Source organism: Mauremys reevesii, linkage group 3 (genome assembly GCF_016161935.1).
Source record: "Mauremys reevesii isolate NIE-2019 linkage group 3, ASM1616193v1, whole genome shotgun sequence".
NCBI lineage: Eukaryota > Metazoa > Chordata > Testudines > Geoemydidae > Mauremys > Mauremys reevesii.
In genome coordinates, this window is record NC_052625.1 from 54,397,013 (window position 1) to 54,417,812 (window position 20,800).

A 20,800-nucleotide genomic window follows, 5' to 3' on the forward strand; every position below is an offset into this window, starting at 1 on the left:
CGCACACCTTGCAGGAAAAACATTCCAGCATGCATAGAATTTTGTTGTCACATGGCGTAATGAAGCTGCTGCCTTGCATTGTTTTGTGAGTTTCTTCGTAGTTCCCATGAGAAGGCTGATGCTACAATTATTTTGCATGCCATCAATGCCACAGAAACAGGTGCTCCGTAGCTCTGTATTTTTGCACAAGACATAGGTGTAGTGCTCTCTGTGAGACCCTACCCAAGATTTCTGCAAGATTGTTTTAGTTCTTGCTGCTGGAGAACAGACTCGCCATATATCCCTCAGCAATGTGTTCCTATCACTTGAACCACCAAAAGCCACTGCACTGCCAGGTTTCCATGCCCTTTCAGGATGTAACACTACTGCAAGGTTAGCTGAAAAGACCAAATGATCTTATTGGAAGGCATTTGATTCAGCTAAGACTCTCTCTCTCACTCTGAAGATGCTCAGCACAGCTGAGACAGTCACGGATGAGATCATAAATGCACTAGAGGAGTCCATATGCCAAATTTACCTTTTGAAGACTAACACCACAACATTTGCAGAGTTACAATGGTGGATGTTTTCCAAGAAGCAGACAAATAGAGAAAAATTGCCACTGACAAGGGGTGTATTACACCTGCTCCTGAAACAATCCTTCAGCTAGTATATAAAGGCCAGATGCTAATTGCCCTGCAAATGACTGGCCAGAAGCCTGCCTTCTATGGAGATGTATGAGTGCGCCATGGACAAAGATCAATGTGACAATGTGTGTAGCTGTTGTGCCCCTGATGGAGACAACACCAAAGGTAATATGGTATATCTCCAATTATTACCTATCTCCTAGAACTGGAAGGGACTTTGAAAGGTCATTGAGTCCAGCCCCCTGCCTTCACTAGCAGGACCAATTTTTGCCCCAGATCCCTAAGTGGCCTCCTCAAGGATTGAACTCACAACCCTGGGTTTAGCAGGCCAATGCTCAAACCACTGAGCTATCCTTCCCAACAGTGACTTTGATCAATAAATGTTTTCAGTCCTACATGTCAAGGCTAACTTCCCTAGGATTAGCCAAGATCATTGTCATTTTTATGTAAGCAATGCAACCCTGTGTTAAAATATAATTAAAAAGGTGATTTTTAAACAGTTTCTCAAGTATATAGCTACATATTTATTCTAGATTTGTCATGTTTTGTACCACTGTGTTAGTGGAAAAAGGGCTTTTGAATGATATCCAACTCAATACATTGTCATTGGGAATGGATTATCAAAACTTCCACCAATCAGAGAACCTAGACCTGGGAGCTGAGGTAGGGGAGTGCATCTCCCCTCCTATGATGCAGAGGGAGACACTACTGAAATTATGACTGTAGATTTTTATGAATGAAATTATACCTCCTTTATGTTTCTATCACTAACTTGTCCACAGAATGAGATTTTTCTAAATTATGCTTCCAGACTACATACCTACTTTCACATTATATAAAAAATAGTAACAACCACTCTGCTCAGGACTGATTAACTCATCACTGGACACTAGGCAAACATACACAGATGCTGCTTAGTTTAAACTAAGCAACATCCAGGCACTAGGAGCCAGTCACTGATTGACATGGATAGAAAAGGATTAATTTACTCCTCTCCTGTCCAGGTCAGTCAGCTATTAGCTCCTCCTGTGTGGACACTGCTCCATTATCCTCCTGGTGACTGGCCTCCCCAGGTCTCTGAGCAGTCCCTCTCCTGGCTGGCTTCCCTATTCCAGCACCTGGATAATGGCAACCAAGATCAGGTTGGTCATCTGGTTCAGTTACAGGTGCAACAGCTAGCCCCATGACAGCCAGGAGGAGCAGCAGTGCTAGCTACCCCATTACCCATTAAGGTTTAACCTCACCACTCTTCCATCATGACAGGGGGGCAGTGGAACTAAATTTAAATAAGCAGCTTTGTGACCTGGTGAACAGGGTCACAGAACCACTCAGGTTGTCTCTCCGTTATAACCCCCTGAATTGGCTCCTAGGTACATGCTTATATTGCTTATTTCTTAATCTGGCCTTGACTCTGCTACTCTGATAGTATTTATCATTAATCATTATAAAGTGGTGTCATCAGTACTGCCAACCCAAATTTAAAACAAACAAAAATAAACTACGCCACCCTCCAAAAAAATCCTGAGCCTGGTTTTCAAATTATGAGATTAAAACAACAATTTTGGAGTTATTTGACTTTTGGTTTTTTGAGCATTTAACGGTCATGTTTTCTAACTCTCCAAAACCCAAGAGGGTTAGAAATCTACTTATTTTAAAATGAAAGCTGTGATTAATGTAAAATCCCATCTCCTTGAATCATGTGATTAAGAAAAACACCAAATATCAAGAATTACGATACAATGTTGAAAGCAGTCATTGGGCTAAAATGTCACAGGATAAATACTGACTGCTTTGAAATATGTGACTCAACTGCTCTGGCTTTTATTTTAAGTGGTACATTATTATATGACAATCTTGCCTTTCCTAAACGAAAGCAACATCATGAGATGGTAAACATCTGCAAGGAGGATCTTGCTCAATTTCTGCACCCATCCATCCACTTTTAAAGACAGACATGGTTCAGCATCATTGCTCTATCCAAAAACCCTGCAGATAAGGTATAAAGTACCTGATTGTGCAAGAATAATCAAAACAATTAGTATAAGTTAGTTTTTCATTTACTACATGGTAATGAGAAAAGGAGTGGACATTAGAAAAAGCAATTCTATCATGAATTTGGCATTCTAGAATCTTCAGAATGTAGACAGAATCTTGAAAATAGATTTCCATTTCTGCATCTTTTCACCTTCAAGAAATATTTATCCATTCTTTAAGACTTGGAAATCCAAAATATGTAGTGAATCAAGTTCATACTCACCATCAATGAGTTCTTCCTTTAATTTTGTTAATTCCTTTCTCATTTCATCTAAAATATCCTATGGCATCAGAATACAAGTCATAATAAATTAGTGTGGTTTAAACTTTCAGCTAAGAAAAAATTAAAGTAATTCTAATTCTTGTTCATTTTGAAACATCTTAAACTTATATTCCAGTCTGTATCTATACCTTCAAAATTCACCCTTAAACTCCTTTACTATTAGTAAGTAATAAAAATTCCATTTTAAAAATATGCTGCCCAAATCTTATAAATTGATTTATATGGCGCTTATCCCACCTAAGGTAGGAGATACTTGAGTTACAACGATTTATCACATACATTTCATGTTCTCCCACAAGTGGTGGCAATTTATGTAAAACTAGCAGGCATAGCTATAACTATAACTGCCCTGCAGATAAGATGTGAAAGTCCAAAACAAAGAGAGAACCTAGACCAACAAATTATTCTCAGTTACACAGATAAAAATAAGTAGAATCTGACAGTAGTGCTATCATAATGTCCTTCTCTCATCTCTATCTCCTTTCCTATTGCTGATTTGATATTTTAGATAATGATTTCCTGAAAATGCATTTAAATCCAGAGTGTGAAGGAATACAATTCTTGTGAAAATGTACTTTTCAACTTGGCATCATCGATACTCATTGAGAACAACAAAGAAGCATCCAAAGGATTGCTGTCTTGTTAAAACTTTACCATTCTCCTCAATTGTTATTAAGATGGTACACTTTTTTGTTATAGCTGAAAATATTAAATCAAACACAATATTCATTATCAGTTAAAGCAATATTGAGACTATATTCTTGACTTTGCTATACGTCATTGCAAAATTACAGCTAGTAGAAAGTATTTAACCAGATATAAAAAAACCTTCCTGGATTTAGGTTTGAAACTAGGAAAAGGTTAAAGTTTGGTATTTAATCAAGAACTGTTGAAAGTCTTTAAAAGTTCTGCTATTACTTATTCTGAAAAGGTTTCTATTGAAGGTACTATATACCTGCTTCAATCTGTCATAGTCTAGCCCTTCTGACTGCACTCCATTGGCACTGGTTTGCCCAGATGGTGTAGATTTTGGTCTGTAGAACATAAAAAAGAAGCGATGTATTACAGGTCTCTAATTACTGTATGTCTGCTTTGTAATAAGCCTACATTCTCCCCCCCACCAGCCCCCAATTAATGTGTTTTGTTAATAGTTACTGTCTTCCAAGATTGTGATAAAGAATTAGAATGAAAAGAGGATTTTTACAAAGATGGTGGCAGCCGAAGAAACACCAAAGCTGTACATACAGAATGGAAGCCACCAGTAAAGGGCATTTTCCTGACATGGAAATATTAACTATTTCATTAATATATAATGACAAAGTGGGTGAGGTAATATCTTTTATTGGACCAATTTCTGTTAGTAAAAGTAACAAGCTTTTGAGGTACGCAGAGATGTTCTTCAGGTTACCATAACTAACACAGGTACAACACTGCAAACAAATAATATATGAGTTGTTAGTTCAAAACAGGAACAATTCAACAAGCATAACTATTTTTTCAGTGATCTCTTATTTTCTCCTCCTAGAGCACGAGAGGGGAAGAGTATCCCCTCTAAATTTATCTTGTAAACCCTTTATATATTTTTCTTTTTTAGCTTAGCTTCTTGCTCATTAAAAAGGGCCCTATGTCACAAGGACCTTTCCCCTCTGACTAAAGAAGGCCGTATGCTGACCCTTGCTACAATGTAATACATGGTGTACCTCCAAAAAGAATACTGGATTGATCTATTCAAAACATGCTTGCAAACTGTGACCCAGATGACTGCAACATTTACAGAAATTACACCTCTATCACGATATAACGTTGTCCTCGGGAGCCAAAAAATCTTACCGCGTTATAGGTGAAACCGTGTTATATCAAACTTGCTTTGATCCGCTGGAGTGCGCAGCCCAGCCCCCCTGAAGTGCTGCCTTACCGCATTATATCCGAATTCATGTTATATCGGGCTGCATTATATCGGGGTAGCGGTGTACTAATTTGGAAGTTGTAACACATTTCTGATGCACATAATCTTTTCCTTTAAATCACCTACAAATTTGTTTGCAGAAGACTGCCACATGCAGAGCTAACTTTCTTAAATAAAGAAGCTATCATAGGAAATTTCAAATTTGTGTTTTCTGCCCTCTTCCATCCATGTAGAGTACATTGCTCACACTTGGAAACATACATACTTACTGCAGATATATTCATGTCTCAGGAAATGTTTGCCTGATGGGCTGTTGGGGTACATGCAAGGGATGAAGGTTTTGAGAATAAAATTCAGCCATCTTCCTTGAAAAGTATGCATTAACTTCCCCTGGATTCCTGGACACTTTTGAGACTCGATAGTAATTCCTGTGTAGTAGCATACCCAGGATCTCAGGCCCTGCAATAAATTGTCTCACATGGGCCTTGATTTACATAGGCTACACATGCCTTGGAGAGTTGAGTAAACTCTATATGACCCTCAGAGTGGCATGGGAGGGAGGAGTAGATGCCTGAAGCAGCCATCCTCTGCCCTCCCCTCTACCTGTGCTGCTATCCAGAATGGGCCACTCCTCTTGTCTAGTTTACCTATTGAGTATTTTAAATAAAATTGTGGCTGCTCTGCCAAAGATTCCTGATGTTTGTGTCTCTTCATATTTACCCCATGACACTGAACAACTTAAGCTGAAAATTCATGTTTAGTTTTGGTGAATTAATTACTTTTGAAATCCTCTTCTTCTAACACCTTGCTTCTGCATCATTCTGGGACCATTTTTTAAAACTACATGCTTCTGTTTGCAGAATGATTAAGTTTACAGTTGATTTCAAAATCTGCTTTTCCTTATGTTAGAATTAACCTGGTGTATTATGGTAAAGAATCTCCCTAGTGGGGTAGGAGGAAGCAGGTTCTCTTTCACTGTCTCTCTGTGCTGCGCTGATCCGAATAGAAAGGTAGAGCGAAGCTGCAGTTTTTGGCTTCGGAGCTTTTATGTAAGAGAAACACTTAAAATTGTGTTTCTCCTAGCTTTTGTCATCCCAAGATGAAGCTTTATTTACTGAAAGTAGGGCCGTCTGTGGCTGGGAGCAGAAGCCAGCATGGGTACACAGCTCAGCAAGGAATTTCCCCTCCCATGCAGAATATATTAAAATGGCCTCAGTTGTTCCCACAGCTCCATAAACACAAAGCAGAAAATTTAAGAGTAACTAAAAAAATTGATAAAGTGAGGCAAGGGCTTGTCAAATCTCCCTCCTTTTAAATGTCCTCTCTTCTTTCCTTTGCCTTGTCATTTAGCTAATCCCTTTACAATTTAGCCAAACTCAGGAAAGCTGTAATGCCCCCGCCCCCACCACCCCAAAAGCGAACAGAAAAATATCATGGAACTAATACAACGCTCGCAATCCATAATTATTTTCAAGTTGTATCCCTTTTCCTTACAGCCTAAACAGAAAAGACAGACAAAGGGTAAATTCTTTGGGACATGGACTGTCTATTACACTATGTTTTTACAATGCTTAGAACAGTGGGCCCCATTCTTGGTTAACCTCTAAGCGCTACCTTAAGTTGATAGAAATCTCTCTGGAAAATATTTCTAACGGAAGGAGAAAAACTTTACCACTTCCCACCCGCTGCCTCAGCTTTTCAGTTGGACTGGTACTGTACACCAGATAAGCTTTTTCCAATATTATAGAAACTTTTCTAACTTGTGAGATTCCAGGCAGAACGTGGGCTTTCCCCTGCACTATAGTCCAGGCTTGTGGTGTGTGCAAAAGGATATTAATTGAAAAACAATCTGAGATACAAGAGTTGAGATTTTTTTCCAACCAATTTATATAGGCCATTTTTTGACCTATTTGACAAACTTGACACTCAAAATACACATTTATACCCACAGTGCAATACTGGAGAGGAGACACTTGAAACCAATATGCCTGTGGGTTTGTCTACACTAGAAATGCTACAGCGGCACAACTTCACCGGCATTGTTGTAGCATTATTGCAGTTATGGAAGGGGTTTTTTCATCTCTGTAATAAATTCACCTCTACAAGATCCGGGCGCTAGGTCGATGGAAGAATTCTTCCATCGACCTAGAGGTGTCTGTACCAGGGCTTAGGTTGGCTTAATTACATTGCACAGGGTATGAACTTTTTCACAGCTCTAAGTGATGTAGTTAAGACGACCTAGGTGCAGTATAGAGCAGCCCTGAGGCTGTTTATCTTTTTTAGAAAGCAAAATCCTCAGTGCAGATTGAAGAATCCAGCATTTTATTTTATTAGTTTCATGGGTAATATGAAGGAAAAATACCTCCTCAAATTTTCTGAATCAGAGCAAATTGAAATAAAAGTTGATCCAAGGATTTTAAGCTAAACTGAGAGCCATTAAGATGTTAGAATATATGGAAAGTTAAATAATTGTACAGTGAACGTAGTTGAAAACTACAGTTCACCTTGCACCCCAAAGAACAACTACACAGTCTGTGTTAATGCTATGAAGCCAAGTCACAGTCTGAAGTCTGTTGTATAATCTTTAGATACTGAACTCTACTATATTTCCATATAAAATAACTCCTTGTTTGAAACTTACAAAGTTAACTTTCCAGCAACTGCTGTTTCACTGCAAATCTGCCAATACTATTGAAAATGAACACAAAAGCTGGTAGCAAAATGTGTCCCTCAGACATTTAGTTAAGAGAATCTAAGCATTATTTTTGTTGTCATATAGATAGTTTTCCATATACCAAGAGTTCTTCTACATACTCCATAGATGTCCCATCGATCCCTGAGGATTTCCATTGAGTTTCATTTAACTGTTCCCACTCTCAGTGTCTTGCTTTCTGACTAAAAGCCCTGAGTGGGAAAATGGGAGCTATTCTTCCAGAGACCAATAGTGTGGTTGCTGACTAATGACAATAGGAACAAAGTACATACGTTGAACGGCAGAATTTAGCCCTTACAAAACACAGACTGCTTATGGATTAGAGCTTTAAAAAACATTGTCAGTGTTTACACTCCTAGTCACACTTCCCGTCAACATTACAATCATAATTTGTCTGAGAATTGGATAGGAAAGGATCTATAGAAACAGGGCTTTGAAGCTGTACTATGGTTCCACTCCAGCTCCAGGCAAAAACCTGCAGCTCCACTGCTCCGGAGCTGCTCTGCGCTCCAGCTACGGGGTCCGCTCCAAAGCACTGTATAGAAAAACCTAAATTCTACTACTCAGTGAGAAGACATATTAAAGAACATATTAAAATTATATATTTTTCCTTCATGGATGTCTTGGTTTCTTGCAATAAAGGTATTTTGTTCAATCAAACCTATCAAATTCCTTTGGAATTTGGTATTTTTAAAAATTTCAGTCAAATCTATTTGGTACCCTTCATTTCTCACAGCTGCATTTGCAGCTGGCTACTGATACTGCCAAGAGAAAATACTATCTAATGAAAACACAGCCTCCAAAACATCTCAACCATGAATTCCTGAGATTGCTACTGAGCTCCCCCATGTGGTGATTCATAGCATTACCTACGAAGACTGTGAGGCAACTATAATGAGCAATAAGAGAACTTGATTTAAACATGCAAGATAAAGATCTGATTCATGCTAACATGCAAAACACCACCACCAAAGATAATTAGCTAATGGGGGAACTTTTCATACAAGAGAACAGGTAGTCACCACAGTGTTTGCTTTCATGAAAAAGACATTAGCAAAAACAATTTTAAAAAAATTGAGAAATTTGTCAGTAATTTTCTAGATTGTACCACACTTTTTGTTTTTTTTTAAAGTGAAAACTATTTTAATCCTGTACCATTTTGTTCAGAAATGTATTTAGTCTTTTTAAAGTACTTTCTTAAGGCACTTTCTTTAAAAACAATTTAACTCTTGGAACACTGGCTTTTTAAAAACTGCTAAATTAGTTGCTTTGGATGACAGATGCATAATTTCACTCCCCCCAAAGGTTTAAAATATGCCCAGAATTACTCAATCACAATTCTGTAATATGTTGAATGAGCAGGATATGCATTTACCATGTTCTCTCTTTTAATAAGGATCTTTTAGACATTTATGTTGGACAAAATCTATTCAGTGAGCAGATCAACTTTACTGTATGATGAACAGCAACTATTCTTTTAGCTGGTAATAACAGTTGTGAAATATATTCTGAGATTAAATACATTCTTGGGAAGTTAGTAGCTAGATAATTCTATGTGCCAATCTTACTACTTTGAAAAACCGTAGCTTCTCAGGACATTACACCTTAATAAGGTGCTCTTCAGAAGCTGCAATCAGACATACAGTTATACTGTAATCCACATGTTTAATTACTGTATAATTGAGATATTTTATATAAGTGAAATTAAAAGTTGCATGGCATTACTTTACAATGAGATCTATTTTTGACTACAGGACTGTTCTTTGGGTCACTATTGATGAGATATTGAATTATTTTAAATCACATGGGAAAATATGGTGCATTCTGCAATTAGAGATGAACAGAAATTCTATTGCACCCAAGCAGCATGACATACATCTTAAACACCTTATTTTGAATTGAAAGCAAATAAACTGCCTTGCATTTAAAATTACCAGTAAAGCTCCCTACCTTTAAGGATTCTGAAAATGGATACAACTATAACTGAAGGAAAGACAGACAAATTGTTAAGAGGAGCTTTATGTCAGTGGTTCTCAGCCAGTGGTCCGGAGCCCCCAGAGGGGCCACAAGCAGGTTTCAGGGGAGAATGCCACGCATGGCACGCATTAGACTTGCTAGGGCCCAGGGCAGAAAGCCAAAGCCCCACGGCAAGGGACTGCAGCCAGGACCCTGAGCCCTGCCACCCTAGGCTGAAACTGAAGTCTGAGCAAGTTAGCTTTGCGGTGCCCAAGCAACTGCCCTGCTTCCTACCCCTTAATGTCGGCCCTGGCTTTTCTATGCAGAAAAACAGTTGTTGTGATGGCTGTGGAGTTTTTATTGTGTGTTGGGGGAGGGGGGCGTTCAGAAAGAAAAAGGTTGAGAACCCCTGCTTTAAATCATTTGTCTTTGTGGTGATTACCGATCCATGTAGAAAAAGCCCAGCCCTGTTCTGGTCAAGTTGGTTAATTAAAAAAAAGTCTCAAACCCTAACAGGATGATACCTGTTTAATGAATCATAGGACCTGTTTTCAGAAACAATCAGAGTTTTCCATGGAGACTCCCGTCTATGAAGGGCAAAAAACACTAACTTAGGCTATATTAGAGCTAGGCTATATGCAGTTTTAGAAAATGAGTTATATTATAGTTTAAATTACTATACCAATTAAATCCTGAACACTAAAGGAAAGGATACTTACATCATTTAGAAGCTTAATTTTAAATAGGATAAATAGGTATTTTATTTATTTTGCACATTTACTATGAATACCAACCTCCCTGTTGAGTCTCCTTGCTGAGTTATTCTGAAAAGAAAAAATCCTGCTTTACTTGTCAATTTTTCCAGACATGTCCAACAATCCTCATATGCAACTTAGGTCTTCTCTGCATATGTTAGAGGGAGATTTCAGCAGAGCCTAGCAGGAAGGAGACTCCTACTACCCGTAAACTGAGCTTTGGTGACAAAGCATTAAACAGTCTGGACCAATGTACTCTAAGCAGCCATGCCCACTGACTAACTAGGGACAGAAAAGCCTTTACAAAGACAGTTCTCAGCATATGTTTTTGCTGAGGAACAGACATCAAGATTTCAGTGACTTGTAAGGTAGAAAGGACCTTCCCATGGCAACTTTAACATATTCTATTGAAGCTTTTTCCCCTCAGCCCATGAAGCGTCCATGGACAAGGCTGATGGGGGAAGAGAGTCTTAGCAGCTCTAAATGAAAAAGTAAGATCTTTATCTGCTTGGATCTGCTGCTGCTAGAAAAAATTACTTTTTTGGATACCTTTCCAGGTGACAAATATGGAGTCTTTGTTTGACTGGATGAATTCTACATAACTACAACTAAAAGGCTATGACTCATTCAAACTATGCCAAAATCTCTCCTTGGAGGATTTAGATGATGGGCAAAATCTTGGTGGGACAGTTTCCTGCTATGAAAGAAGACTCAGACTTGTGAATAAATACTTGGACTGTTCTGAAAACAGCTTTATTCTAACAGAAGGTCATAAAAATTCTTAACAGGAGATGGCAGCTCTCTGGCTCATCTGATTGAAGTAATCATGATGATAAAGACTGTTTTAAAAAGAAGAGGAAGTTATTTAACTGGAGGTTCTTCTAGATGTGTGGTCCCTGTCTGTATTCCGCTGAGGGTTTACACATGCGCACCATGCATCCGGGGCACCGTGAGCCTGGAGTCAGAGAATTTAAAAGCAGTAGTGTCTGTCGGTCTGTGCATGTGCCCTGAACTTGACTCATGGTTTCGTCCAAGGTTATAAAGGGAGGAGCGGACTGACTGTCTCCAGTTTCTTCTCCACTGCAAATCAACAGATCTGCAGCAGAGAGGAAGGAGGGCAGAAAGTGGAATACAGATAGGGACCACACATCTCGAAGAACCTCCAGTTACAGATAAGTAACCTCTTCCTTGTCTTCGAGTGATAGTCCCTATTGTATTCTATTGAGGGCAACCAGCAAGCAGTACCTAAGTTGGAAGAGGGCACAAGAATGTAGATGGGAGAGATGAGTGGAGGACAGTTGCACTGAAAGAGGCACCTGTCACTGAATCTTGCACCAAGGCATAATAAGTAGCGAAGGTGTGAACCAAACTCCATGTGGCCACTCTCAATATATCCTGAAGCGGCATGTCATAGAGGGAGACCATGGTCGCAGCATGGGCTCTTGTTGAGTCGGCCCACGCTCCGAGGGTGACTGCCGCACCTTAACTCTTTCAGCTATTGCAACAAACAGTCAGAGATCTCCTGATCAGTTTTGTCCTGTGTAAGTAGAAGGCTAAGGCCCTACGGACATCTAGGGAGTGGAGTCAATGTTACTCTTCCAAAGTGTGCCTTTTCGGGAAGAAAATAGGTAAGTGGATAGGTTGATTAATGTGAAATTGGAAGACTACCTTTGGCAGAAGTCTGTGATGCAGAGGCGAGGAAATTTTATCAGTACAGAAAGTTGTGAAAGGAGAGCCCGCCGTCATGGCCCCAGGCTCGCCAACTTTTCCTGCTGACATGATAACCAACAAAAAACAGGCCCCCAAACTAACTATTCTATTCAAACTACTAGACACTACCTAAAAACAATAAAAAAAAATTGTTAAAATTAACTATATACAAGGTTGCTTGAGAAAGTGTATCACAAGCAAATGGACACCAATTGTTCCAAACTGGACCGTGCGGCAGTGAGAAGGAACTGGAGATGCAGTTGGTCTGCCCCGCCCTTTATCACCTTGGATGAAACCATAAGGCCAGTTCAGGGAGCATGTGCAGTCCAATTGACACTACTACTATTAAATTCTCCAGTTCTGGATGCATGGTGGTACAGACGCAGGGTGTGCATGTGTAAACTCTCAGTGTAATACAGAAGGTACCATCACTCGAAGAACAACACAGATTTTAAAACCAAGTTTAGACTCCACAGATGGACCACAAAGTTAAACTTGGTTTCAGGCAAGATACAGCACTAAGAAAACATCTGATATAGAAATGAACTCCTGTTATGAACTTTTCCATTTTCCTTCTGATTGCTCCAAGAATGTAAATTTAACCCTGAAGGATGGTTGGTCATTGGTTATGAAAGCATGTGTCCCAGCAACCATGGGGGTTTGAAACAGCGGTTCTGAAACTGTGGGTCAGGACCCCAAGTGGGTTGCAACCCCCTTTGAATGGGGTCACCAGGGCTGGCTCAGACTTGCTGGGGCCCGTGGCTGAAGCCTGAGCCCCACTGCCCAAGGCCAAAGCCTGTGGGCTTCAGCCCTGGGCGGCAGGGCTCAGGTTGCAGGCCCCATGCCTGGGGCTGGATCTTCAGCTTTGGCCCCCCTGCCCAGAGCAGTGGGGCTTGTGCTTTGCCGCCCCCCCCCCCCACGGCAGTGGGGCTTGGGTGGACTCAGGCTTCGGTCCCTCCTGCTGGGGTTGTGAAGTCATTTTTGTTGTCAGAAGGGGGTTGCGGTGCCATGAAGTTTGAGAGCCCCCGGTTTAAAAGTTCAGACAGCAAAATATGGTGGAATGCCTTCTGGATTCCAAAATAGAATCCTCATACAAATAGCATTTTGTGATTAAAATCTCCCTCAATTGCCAGGCTGTCAGTTGTAAGCTGGACAGAACTGGTGAAAAAGAGGTCTTTGTTGCAGCACATACTGCCTGATGTGGAAAGACAGAGGCAAATGAGACAGCCATCTGACCAGGCTAGGTTAGTGTGGCATCATATGGCAGCACAGCACTTTTAACTTCAGATATTATTTGCATTAGATGTGACAGAAAACAAAGCACTTGTCCTTTAGTAGGAATAGAGAAGTCAACTGCTAGAGCAGGGATGGGCAAACTATGGCCCGTGAGCTGCACCACGTGGCTCGGACCCGCTCTGGTGCTTCAGCCGGGGCGCTGGGTTGGGGCCGCACCATGCGGCTCCTGGAAACCGTGGCATGGCCCCGCTCCGGCTCCTATGAGCTCCAATGGGAGCTGCAGGGGTGGTGCCTATGGATGGAGCAGTGTACAGAGCTGCCTAGCTGCGCAGGAGCCAGAGACGAGACATGCCACTGCTTCCGGGAGCCACTTCAGGTAAGTGCTGCTCGGAGCCTGCAACCCCTGAGCCTCTCCCTATACCCCAATCCCCTGCCCCAGCCCATATCCCCCTCCTGCTCTCCAAACCCCTCAAATCCCAGCCCAGAGCACACTCCTGCACCCCAAACCTCTCATATCCAGCCCCACATCCCCAGCTGGAACCTGCACCCCTTCCTGCACTGCTGCCCAGCCCTGATCCTCCTCCCACCCTCCGAACTTCTCAGGCCCAGCCCAGAGCACCCTCCTACACCCCAAACTCCTCATCCCCAGCCCCATCCTAGAGCCTGCACCCCCTCCCACACCCCAACCCCAATTTTATGAGCATTCATGGTCTGCCATATAATTTCTATTCCCCGATGTGGCCCTCAGGCCAAAAAGTTGCCCACCCCATGCTAGAGCCTGCCTAGTTCTTGGAAATTAGAAAAAAGATGCTAACAAGCTGATTGTGCTTGTTGCTGCTTTTATTTTCAAGCACAAGATCTAGGGGGATGAGAATATTTAGCTAGTGACAGAAATGGGGCATTCAGCTACAGGATCTATGTTTGATTAATTTTTCCCCCTCTCTGTGTAGTTATCACCCTATTGTCCTTTCAAACTTTAACAACAAGAATCTCTCATTATATTTGAAAGAGAACATTCTCCTCAGGGTTAATCGAGAATCTGGTTGTCTTTTTTTAAGATCCTCACAAGGTATTTCTCAAGGGAAAAAAATTATCGTTAGACTAACTATAAAAGTTTCTCAATCAGAGTTCCTCAGCACTTGTATGCAGGACATACAGGACCATTAATTGAACAATTCCTTATTTTTTACCTTATGGCCAAAAATATATGCATTTTAGCAGGGCTTTGGAGCTGTGCTCTGGCTCCAGGTAAAAACCTGCAGCTCCACTACTTCAGAGCTGCTCCGCGCTCCAGCTCCGGGCTCCATTCTAAAGCCCTGCATTTTAGGATCTTTATGAGAGCATTAGTTAAAAAATTTATCCCAAAAGGTAGAATGGCTATCCTGGCCATTTCTCCGTCAGGTCTGTCATCTAACCAGGCACTGACATTCTGTCTGAGGTATTAGCAAAGAATTGGGTAGTGTGTTGAAGGATCTCTCTTTGCTGTATCCCTCAGAATAGGGTTGGCCCAAACACATTGCTTAGGGTTGTCATGAGAATCAGATTTGGCTGAGATCATCAGGCTTTGGCCGAAATACCTAGTTGGGTTTGTATATTATCATACCATCATAATACAGAGGGACTAGGCTGTTAGGTAGAGTCATCTGCTGTTGAGCGCATGAATGAAATCTCTTATCTGCCTTTAGTGAGAGGACAACTCATGTTTAAGGACTGATGGAGATGCATCTTGAATGGAAAATGAAATGTTTCCATAACTACAGTTATACCACAATCAGAAAAGTTGTAATTTGATATTTGTTAATAAGATTCTACTTTTAGCATTTTGCATTCATTCCTCAATCCTCCTCAAAACTCAGTATCAATATTCCTATACCCCTAAAAATATTATAAATGAAATCTATTCTGCTGCCTTATTTACAATAGTTAGATGGTATTTATTATTTCTATTCCAATATTTTTTATGCACAACGAATAATGACAATGCTCCACATCTGAAAAAGATAAGTACTGATTTAAAAAGCAGTGTACCTGGAGATAACAGGTGACTTGCTTCCATTCACTGTGTTTGTTCTTTCCCAAGGTTTCCTTGTTAGTTCTTTAGATATATAAATAAAATCGTTAGAGACGCTAGTTTTCATATTCATTCATCACTAACAATGCATATGAAGTAACTTCAGGTAGCTATGGACTTAAGATACTTAACTTTTATCATCTTGCATTAATTCTTCAAAATTAAACCACCACCTGGAAAACTATTATCTTATTTTTTTTTGATCAGTTACAGTAAGTGTAGTGCAGGTAGCACCTAACTGTTTTACTTTGTCTTTGTATAGTACATTGTGCAAGAGGGCCATAAGATTGGCTGGGGCCTTCCAGTGTTACTCCAACAATCACCTCTTTAGATTCATTGTATTCATATTATGTTGAAAGCTTGTCTCATATATACTCAAGTTCTGTGCTCCATCTAGTGGAGTATGTTTTCAGTTCTATTAGAAATTCTCTCTAGGAAGTTTTGGCTCACTACCTTGAGTCACCTACAGCACTCTAGAGACAAATAAGGGTACATGATCATGGGCAATGAAATGCACTTCTGTCTAACAGTTAAGGATGACTGCATAAGTCACTGGCAGGGTACAGCCAAGGATTAGCTATTAGTGATTAACTGCAACAAATAAAAGTGCATTACTCTGTCTAGAGTCCTGTTGTAGTTATTATATATCAGAGGAGCAGCCATGATGCAGAGATATTAGAGAAATACACTTCATTAATATAAGTTTAGAGATATTAGTATACAAGTATACTTTGTCAGGGTACAGTAATAACTGCCAATAGTCCAGGTCTGACCACAGTAGTCTCTCTCCGCCCCCCCATCCCTGACAGTGTCCTGTGATTGTTGTCAGGCAATTTGCTTGATAGCCACCTTCTCTGTTCCCTGCCAGTTGCCTCTTACTCCCACACACTCAACTCAGTGGGTCCCTGCACTAAGACGGGAGTTCTGGGGCAAGTTCTCTTGGTGTAGGTCACCTGCTCTTCCCCAGTTGTATGAGATGCTTGCACTACTACTGGATAGCAACAGAGACTTAGCCATTCAATGGCAGAATACATGAGGTTTTGATGATGATATAAAAACCAGATGGCAAATTCAGTAGTCTACATTTACTGCTTTGTCCCCACATAATACTATTATATCAATGACTGCCTATCCTGCAAACACATTGCCATTAGCTTCTGTTAATTTTTACAACTTTGAATCCAGTTCAAGTGTTTGCAGCTGTACATTTCATGTGATGTTTTACATTTAGCTGTGTATGGTAAATGCCAGACAACAAACCTATTTAAAAACCACTTGACTTTGTTCACCTCAACTTTGTTCAAAGAGTGTGTACTATTTATATTAAGGCTATCAGTGGATTTGTGCACAGTAACATAAGAGAAAATAGTAAAGACTAACCATAAATGGGGATAATTTGAGCTTTAGACAAATTATTACCAACGAATAAAAACAAGATTTATTTTTAACTACTGATCATACTAAGATACTTATGTTATTTCATTTTCATGACAACACACTCAGGATCATGAATTCTGATACCATAACAAAACAGTTTTTATATAAAACTTCAGCACTAGCACTTAAAGGGAATTTTGAAAAGTTAAAGTGCACTTCACAGATTTATACTACTTACCAGGTGTGCTTGTTGAAGAAGGCTTGGAAGTTGAAGGCTCTGATTCTTCCTGATTAAAATGAGGTGAAAAAGCTTTAGAATCCTGAAAATCTGGTCAGATTGATGTAAAGTTGTTTAATGGAATTGTTTATATATTTATAGTTAAATCTTTTTCAGGCAGTTAATGAGCTCTGTTCACATAAAATCTCACTAGAAAGTACAGAAGAAATTTGTAAGAACTAAACTGAACGTTTAAGACAACCCCATTGTACTTGTACCCTTTGGAAAAAAATGGAGGTTATATTTTTCCATTAAGACAAGCTGTAAATGATTTGTAATTTGAACCACTAGAATAGCTTTCTTGTATGGCCTGGTATTAAATAATTAAAAGCCAGAAAAATAATGATCAATTTACAGTTTTATCCTCTTTCTGCTCTGGTTCTGTTGATCCCTTTTCAGCAATTCTTCTCCTAAAAGACAGAAACGTGAGTTAAGAATGAAAAGGAGATGGCTAAAGTTATCAAAGTTATAGCTACGAAATGGAAAATATTTGTTTAGTAATGTTACACGACTTGAAATCTAGATCAACTTAAAAACAGTAAAAAGCAGTTTCAAGTATACACTTTCCACTGAGTCTTCTAGCCAACATCGGTGGTTTTGCAATCACATTTTCCTATTTAAAATGTTGGTTTTTGCTCCCACCCTGCTGAGCAAAAGTCACACGCAGAGGAAACTAGCTACTTGACTATTCATGAGTGAAAATAAAGTTGACTGTACACAAAGTGCTATGAAACACACAAAGGAAAAATATTTCTGTAAATTTTTCAGTTGTAGATTACAATAGTAGGTACATTCTATGACAGAGGTACGATTTTTAAGTTCACAGTATCCCTTTAAGATTACTGTGAAACTATCATACTATCTACAGCTGTATAAGAATACAATTATTTGTTTACCTCCTGGCCAGCAGAGCGCTCATTTCTTCCATTAATCCACTGCCTCCCAAGGGAAGTGGTCCATTTCCACGAACACTGTCTGTTTTAGATAAAGCTCCTCCACTTGAACTAGAGGACTCTTCACTCTTTATGACAGTACACAAAAATAATAGTATATTTGAGAACTATTTATTAAAAATCATGATTTTACATTCATGCAGAAAAACACTAATGTAACATGCTACAAAAATCACCTGAGCATAAAATACAGATTCAATGAATACATCTAAGAACTCTGCTTTAATTAGTCAAATTGCTCTTTGGGTAGACCTATTCCTGCTACTCAAGTTATTAATATGTTAGTAGAAATTATTCCAAAGTTACCCTCATAGAATTTAGAAGTGTAAGTCACAGACAAATCCAGATTTACATTTACCCGTGACACTTTCCTAAGTTTGGCTCCAGCGAGTGCAGCTGCTAGTCCAGTTAAAGGGCGACTGTCTTCAGACATAGATCCCATAGAAAATCCAGAGGTAGGGAGAGGAGGGGCAGGAGGTGGAGGAGGAACAGGAGGAAGAACTTGGCTAGGAAGAGGCGGCGGTGGCGGTGGCCCTGAGGGTGGAAGTGGAGGTGGTGGTGGAGGACCTGGGGGAGGTGGGATTGCTGCTGAAGACTGGGCTGGGCCAGGTGGTAGTGGAGGTGGGGGTGGAGGTGCAGGTGGTCCTTGGATGACACCTATTTGAAACGAAAAACAACATTAAGAATTAAGACTAGCTGGATTTTAGTTCCATTGAAATAAGGGCTTTTCTTCTTAGTAGATACTAAGACAAAAAAATAGTCTTCCTAAATTAACTAGAAAAATATTGTGTCTTGTTAAAACACAGGAAAAATAATCCACCTTGGGGGAAAACAAGTTTTTAAAAATACATTAATGAGCATTATATTGTACATAATGCTGTAGAAGAGAAGAGGTTAGCCAAGAGAATCCTTAGACATGCAACACAATGACACCAGTCAGTCTTTTCACTATAACAAAAGAACGGCTACATAAACAGAAAAGTGGGCAGAATTTTAAAAGAAAACCGATAAGGAACAACACAAGCACTAAAAATTATAAGAGAAAAACACTCCACCTGATAACTCAGAATGGGTCTTGGCTCAAATGCAAACCTAAAATGGAATGTTACTTTGCAAGCAGGTGCTCCCACTCCACCCAAACATTTAAACAAACCTTTTAAAAGTTATTGTTAAACTGAAAGTTCAAAAATTTGATTTCTAGACTTACATAAATACATCTTTTCTGTAAATATTTCAGAACTCAACTCTAATTATTAAATACAAAATACATTAGTGAGTTAGAGAATTGTTATTCTTGTAAAATAACGTTTAGAGGGAGAGCAACTGTTTTTAATTTTGTGAAAAAAATACATTTCATACGACTCCTTTAATTCTCTAAATTCAGAATGATATGCAGTATGTTTTGAAGAAGAGCATTGTTTAAGTATTACTACGAACACAAAAAGTTTATTCCATGAGCACAAACAAGCAACTATATATGAAACTGTAACTTTTTTTTTTTAAACTTTTTCTGATTATAAAACGCCTTAATAAATTATTGGAGTGGAAGATCATCATCCAACTTAATAAATTTAAGAGCTTGACTTCACGTAAAAGTTGAACCGCTATAGCTTAAATTAGTATTTAGTTTAACTGGTGCAGACATATGCATGGATACTCAAATCTTTTTAATCCTTGTTTATGTCAACTTAAAACCTATCGATTGTTGACTTGAATTATTTTAAACAAGGTTTATATCAAATTAAGAGCGTGCATAGGCTTTTGCATCACTGTAACTAGAATTTAGAACTAATTGTAGCTAAACTGGTGTGACTATGTCAGGGGCAGGCAAACTATGGCCTGGGGGCCACATCCGGCCCTTCAGAGCAGGGTCGGGGGCTTGCCCCGCTCTGCGTGTGCCGTGATTCTGCGCAGCTCCTGGAAGCAGCAGCATGTCCCTCATCCGGCTCCTATATATATGGGCAGCCGAGGGGCTTCACATGCTGCCCCTGCCCCCAAACACTGCCTCCGCAGCTCCCATTGGCTGGGAACCACGGCCAATGGGAGCTGCAGGGGTGGCGCCTGTGGATGGAGCAGCGGGCAGAGCCGCGTGGCCGTGCCTCTGCATAGAGTCAGAGAAGGGTCATGCTGCTGCTTCTGGGAGCTGTTTGAGGTAAGCACCATCCAGAGCCTGCACCCCTGACCCCCTCCTGCGGCCTACCCCCTGCCCCAGCCCTGATCCCCTCCCACCCTCTGAACCCCACGGTCCCAGCCCGGAGCACCCTCCTGCACCTCAAACTCCTCATCCCCAGCCCCACCTCAGAGACCGCACCCCTCCACACACCCCTACCCCCCGGCCCAACCCAGAGCCCCCTATCGCACCCTGAACTCCTCATTTCTGGCCCAACCCCAGAGCCCGTACCCCCAGCTGGAGCCCTCACTCCCTCCCACACCCCAACCCTCAATTTCGTGAGCATTCATGGCCTGCCACACAATTTCCATACCAAGATGTGGCCCTCGGGCCAAAAAGTTTGCCCACCCCTGCTTTATGTGTAGATCTGGTCTAGCACATGAGTGTGTGTATTCACAAATTCACACAATCCAGATAATTACATACACATAGCTAATACTTGAACTACCTCATAAGTATCAGTAAATGGTTCAGATTACTTTTCACCAAGACCAACTCACACATTCAAAGCTCCATCATATGCTCCCTTGGTTCACAGTGCAATTAGGAATTTACTACTACTACCTAGTTTTAGGGAATTCTAAATAAACTAATGATGCAGAATTCATCAAATAATCATGACTCAAATGGTTTTGAAAAATAAGATCTAGATATGTATTTTATATCTTTCACAGAGCATATTATCCCAACTCCTCTCTTCAGAGCTTTATAATATCCCCTATGATCCCTTCAA

General features: G+C 40.2%; 1 protein-coding gene across 17 annotated transcripts in view; it reads right to left on the bottom strand.

Moving 5' to 3' along the window:
• The window catches only part of ENAH (ENAH actin regulator), a 175,219-nt gene that overhangs the window by 4,650 nt on the left and 149,769 nt on the right, over positions 1 to 20,800 (bottom strand). For 6 of the 17 annotated variants that reach the window (XR_005596167.1, XR_005596174.1, XR_005596172.1 and 3 more), the window contains 10 exons: positions 18,250 to 18,554; positions 17,841 to 17,965; positions 17,300 to 17,354; positions 16,906 to 16,954; positions 15,248 to 15,314; positions 10,313 to 10,342; positions 10,043 to 10,105; positions 3,899 to 3,977; positions 2,884 to 2,941; positions 2,485 to 2,612 (listed from right to left, as the gene is read on the bottom strand). Coding sequence is in view for 6 of the 17 variants with exons in the window: in XM_039530275.1 (XP_039386209.1) it covers positions 2,884 to 2,941; positions 3,899 to 3,977; positions 10,043 to 10,105; positions 10,313 to 10,342; positions 15,248 to 15,314; positions 16,906 to 16,954; positions 17,300 to 17,354; positions 17,841 to 17,965; positions 18,250 to 18,554 (831 nt within the window). In the remaining 11 variants the exon portion in view is untranslated. The remainder of the gene's footprint in view (positions 1 to 2,484; positions 2,613 to 2,883; positions 2,942 to 3,898; positions 3,978 to 10,042; positions 10,106 to 10,312; positions 10,343 to 15,247; positions 15,315 to 16,905; positions 16,955 to 17,299; positions 17,355 to 17,840; positions 17,966 to 18,249; positions 18,555 to 20,800) is intronic. The other 11 variants (XR_005596175.1, XR_005596173.1, XR_005596166.1 and 8 more) reach the window with 6 other exon arrangements.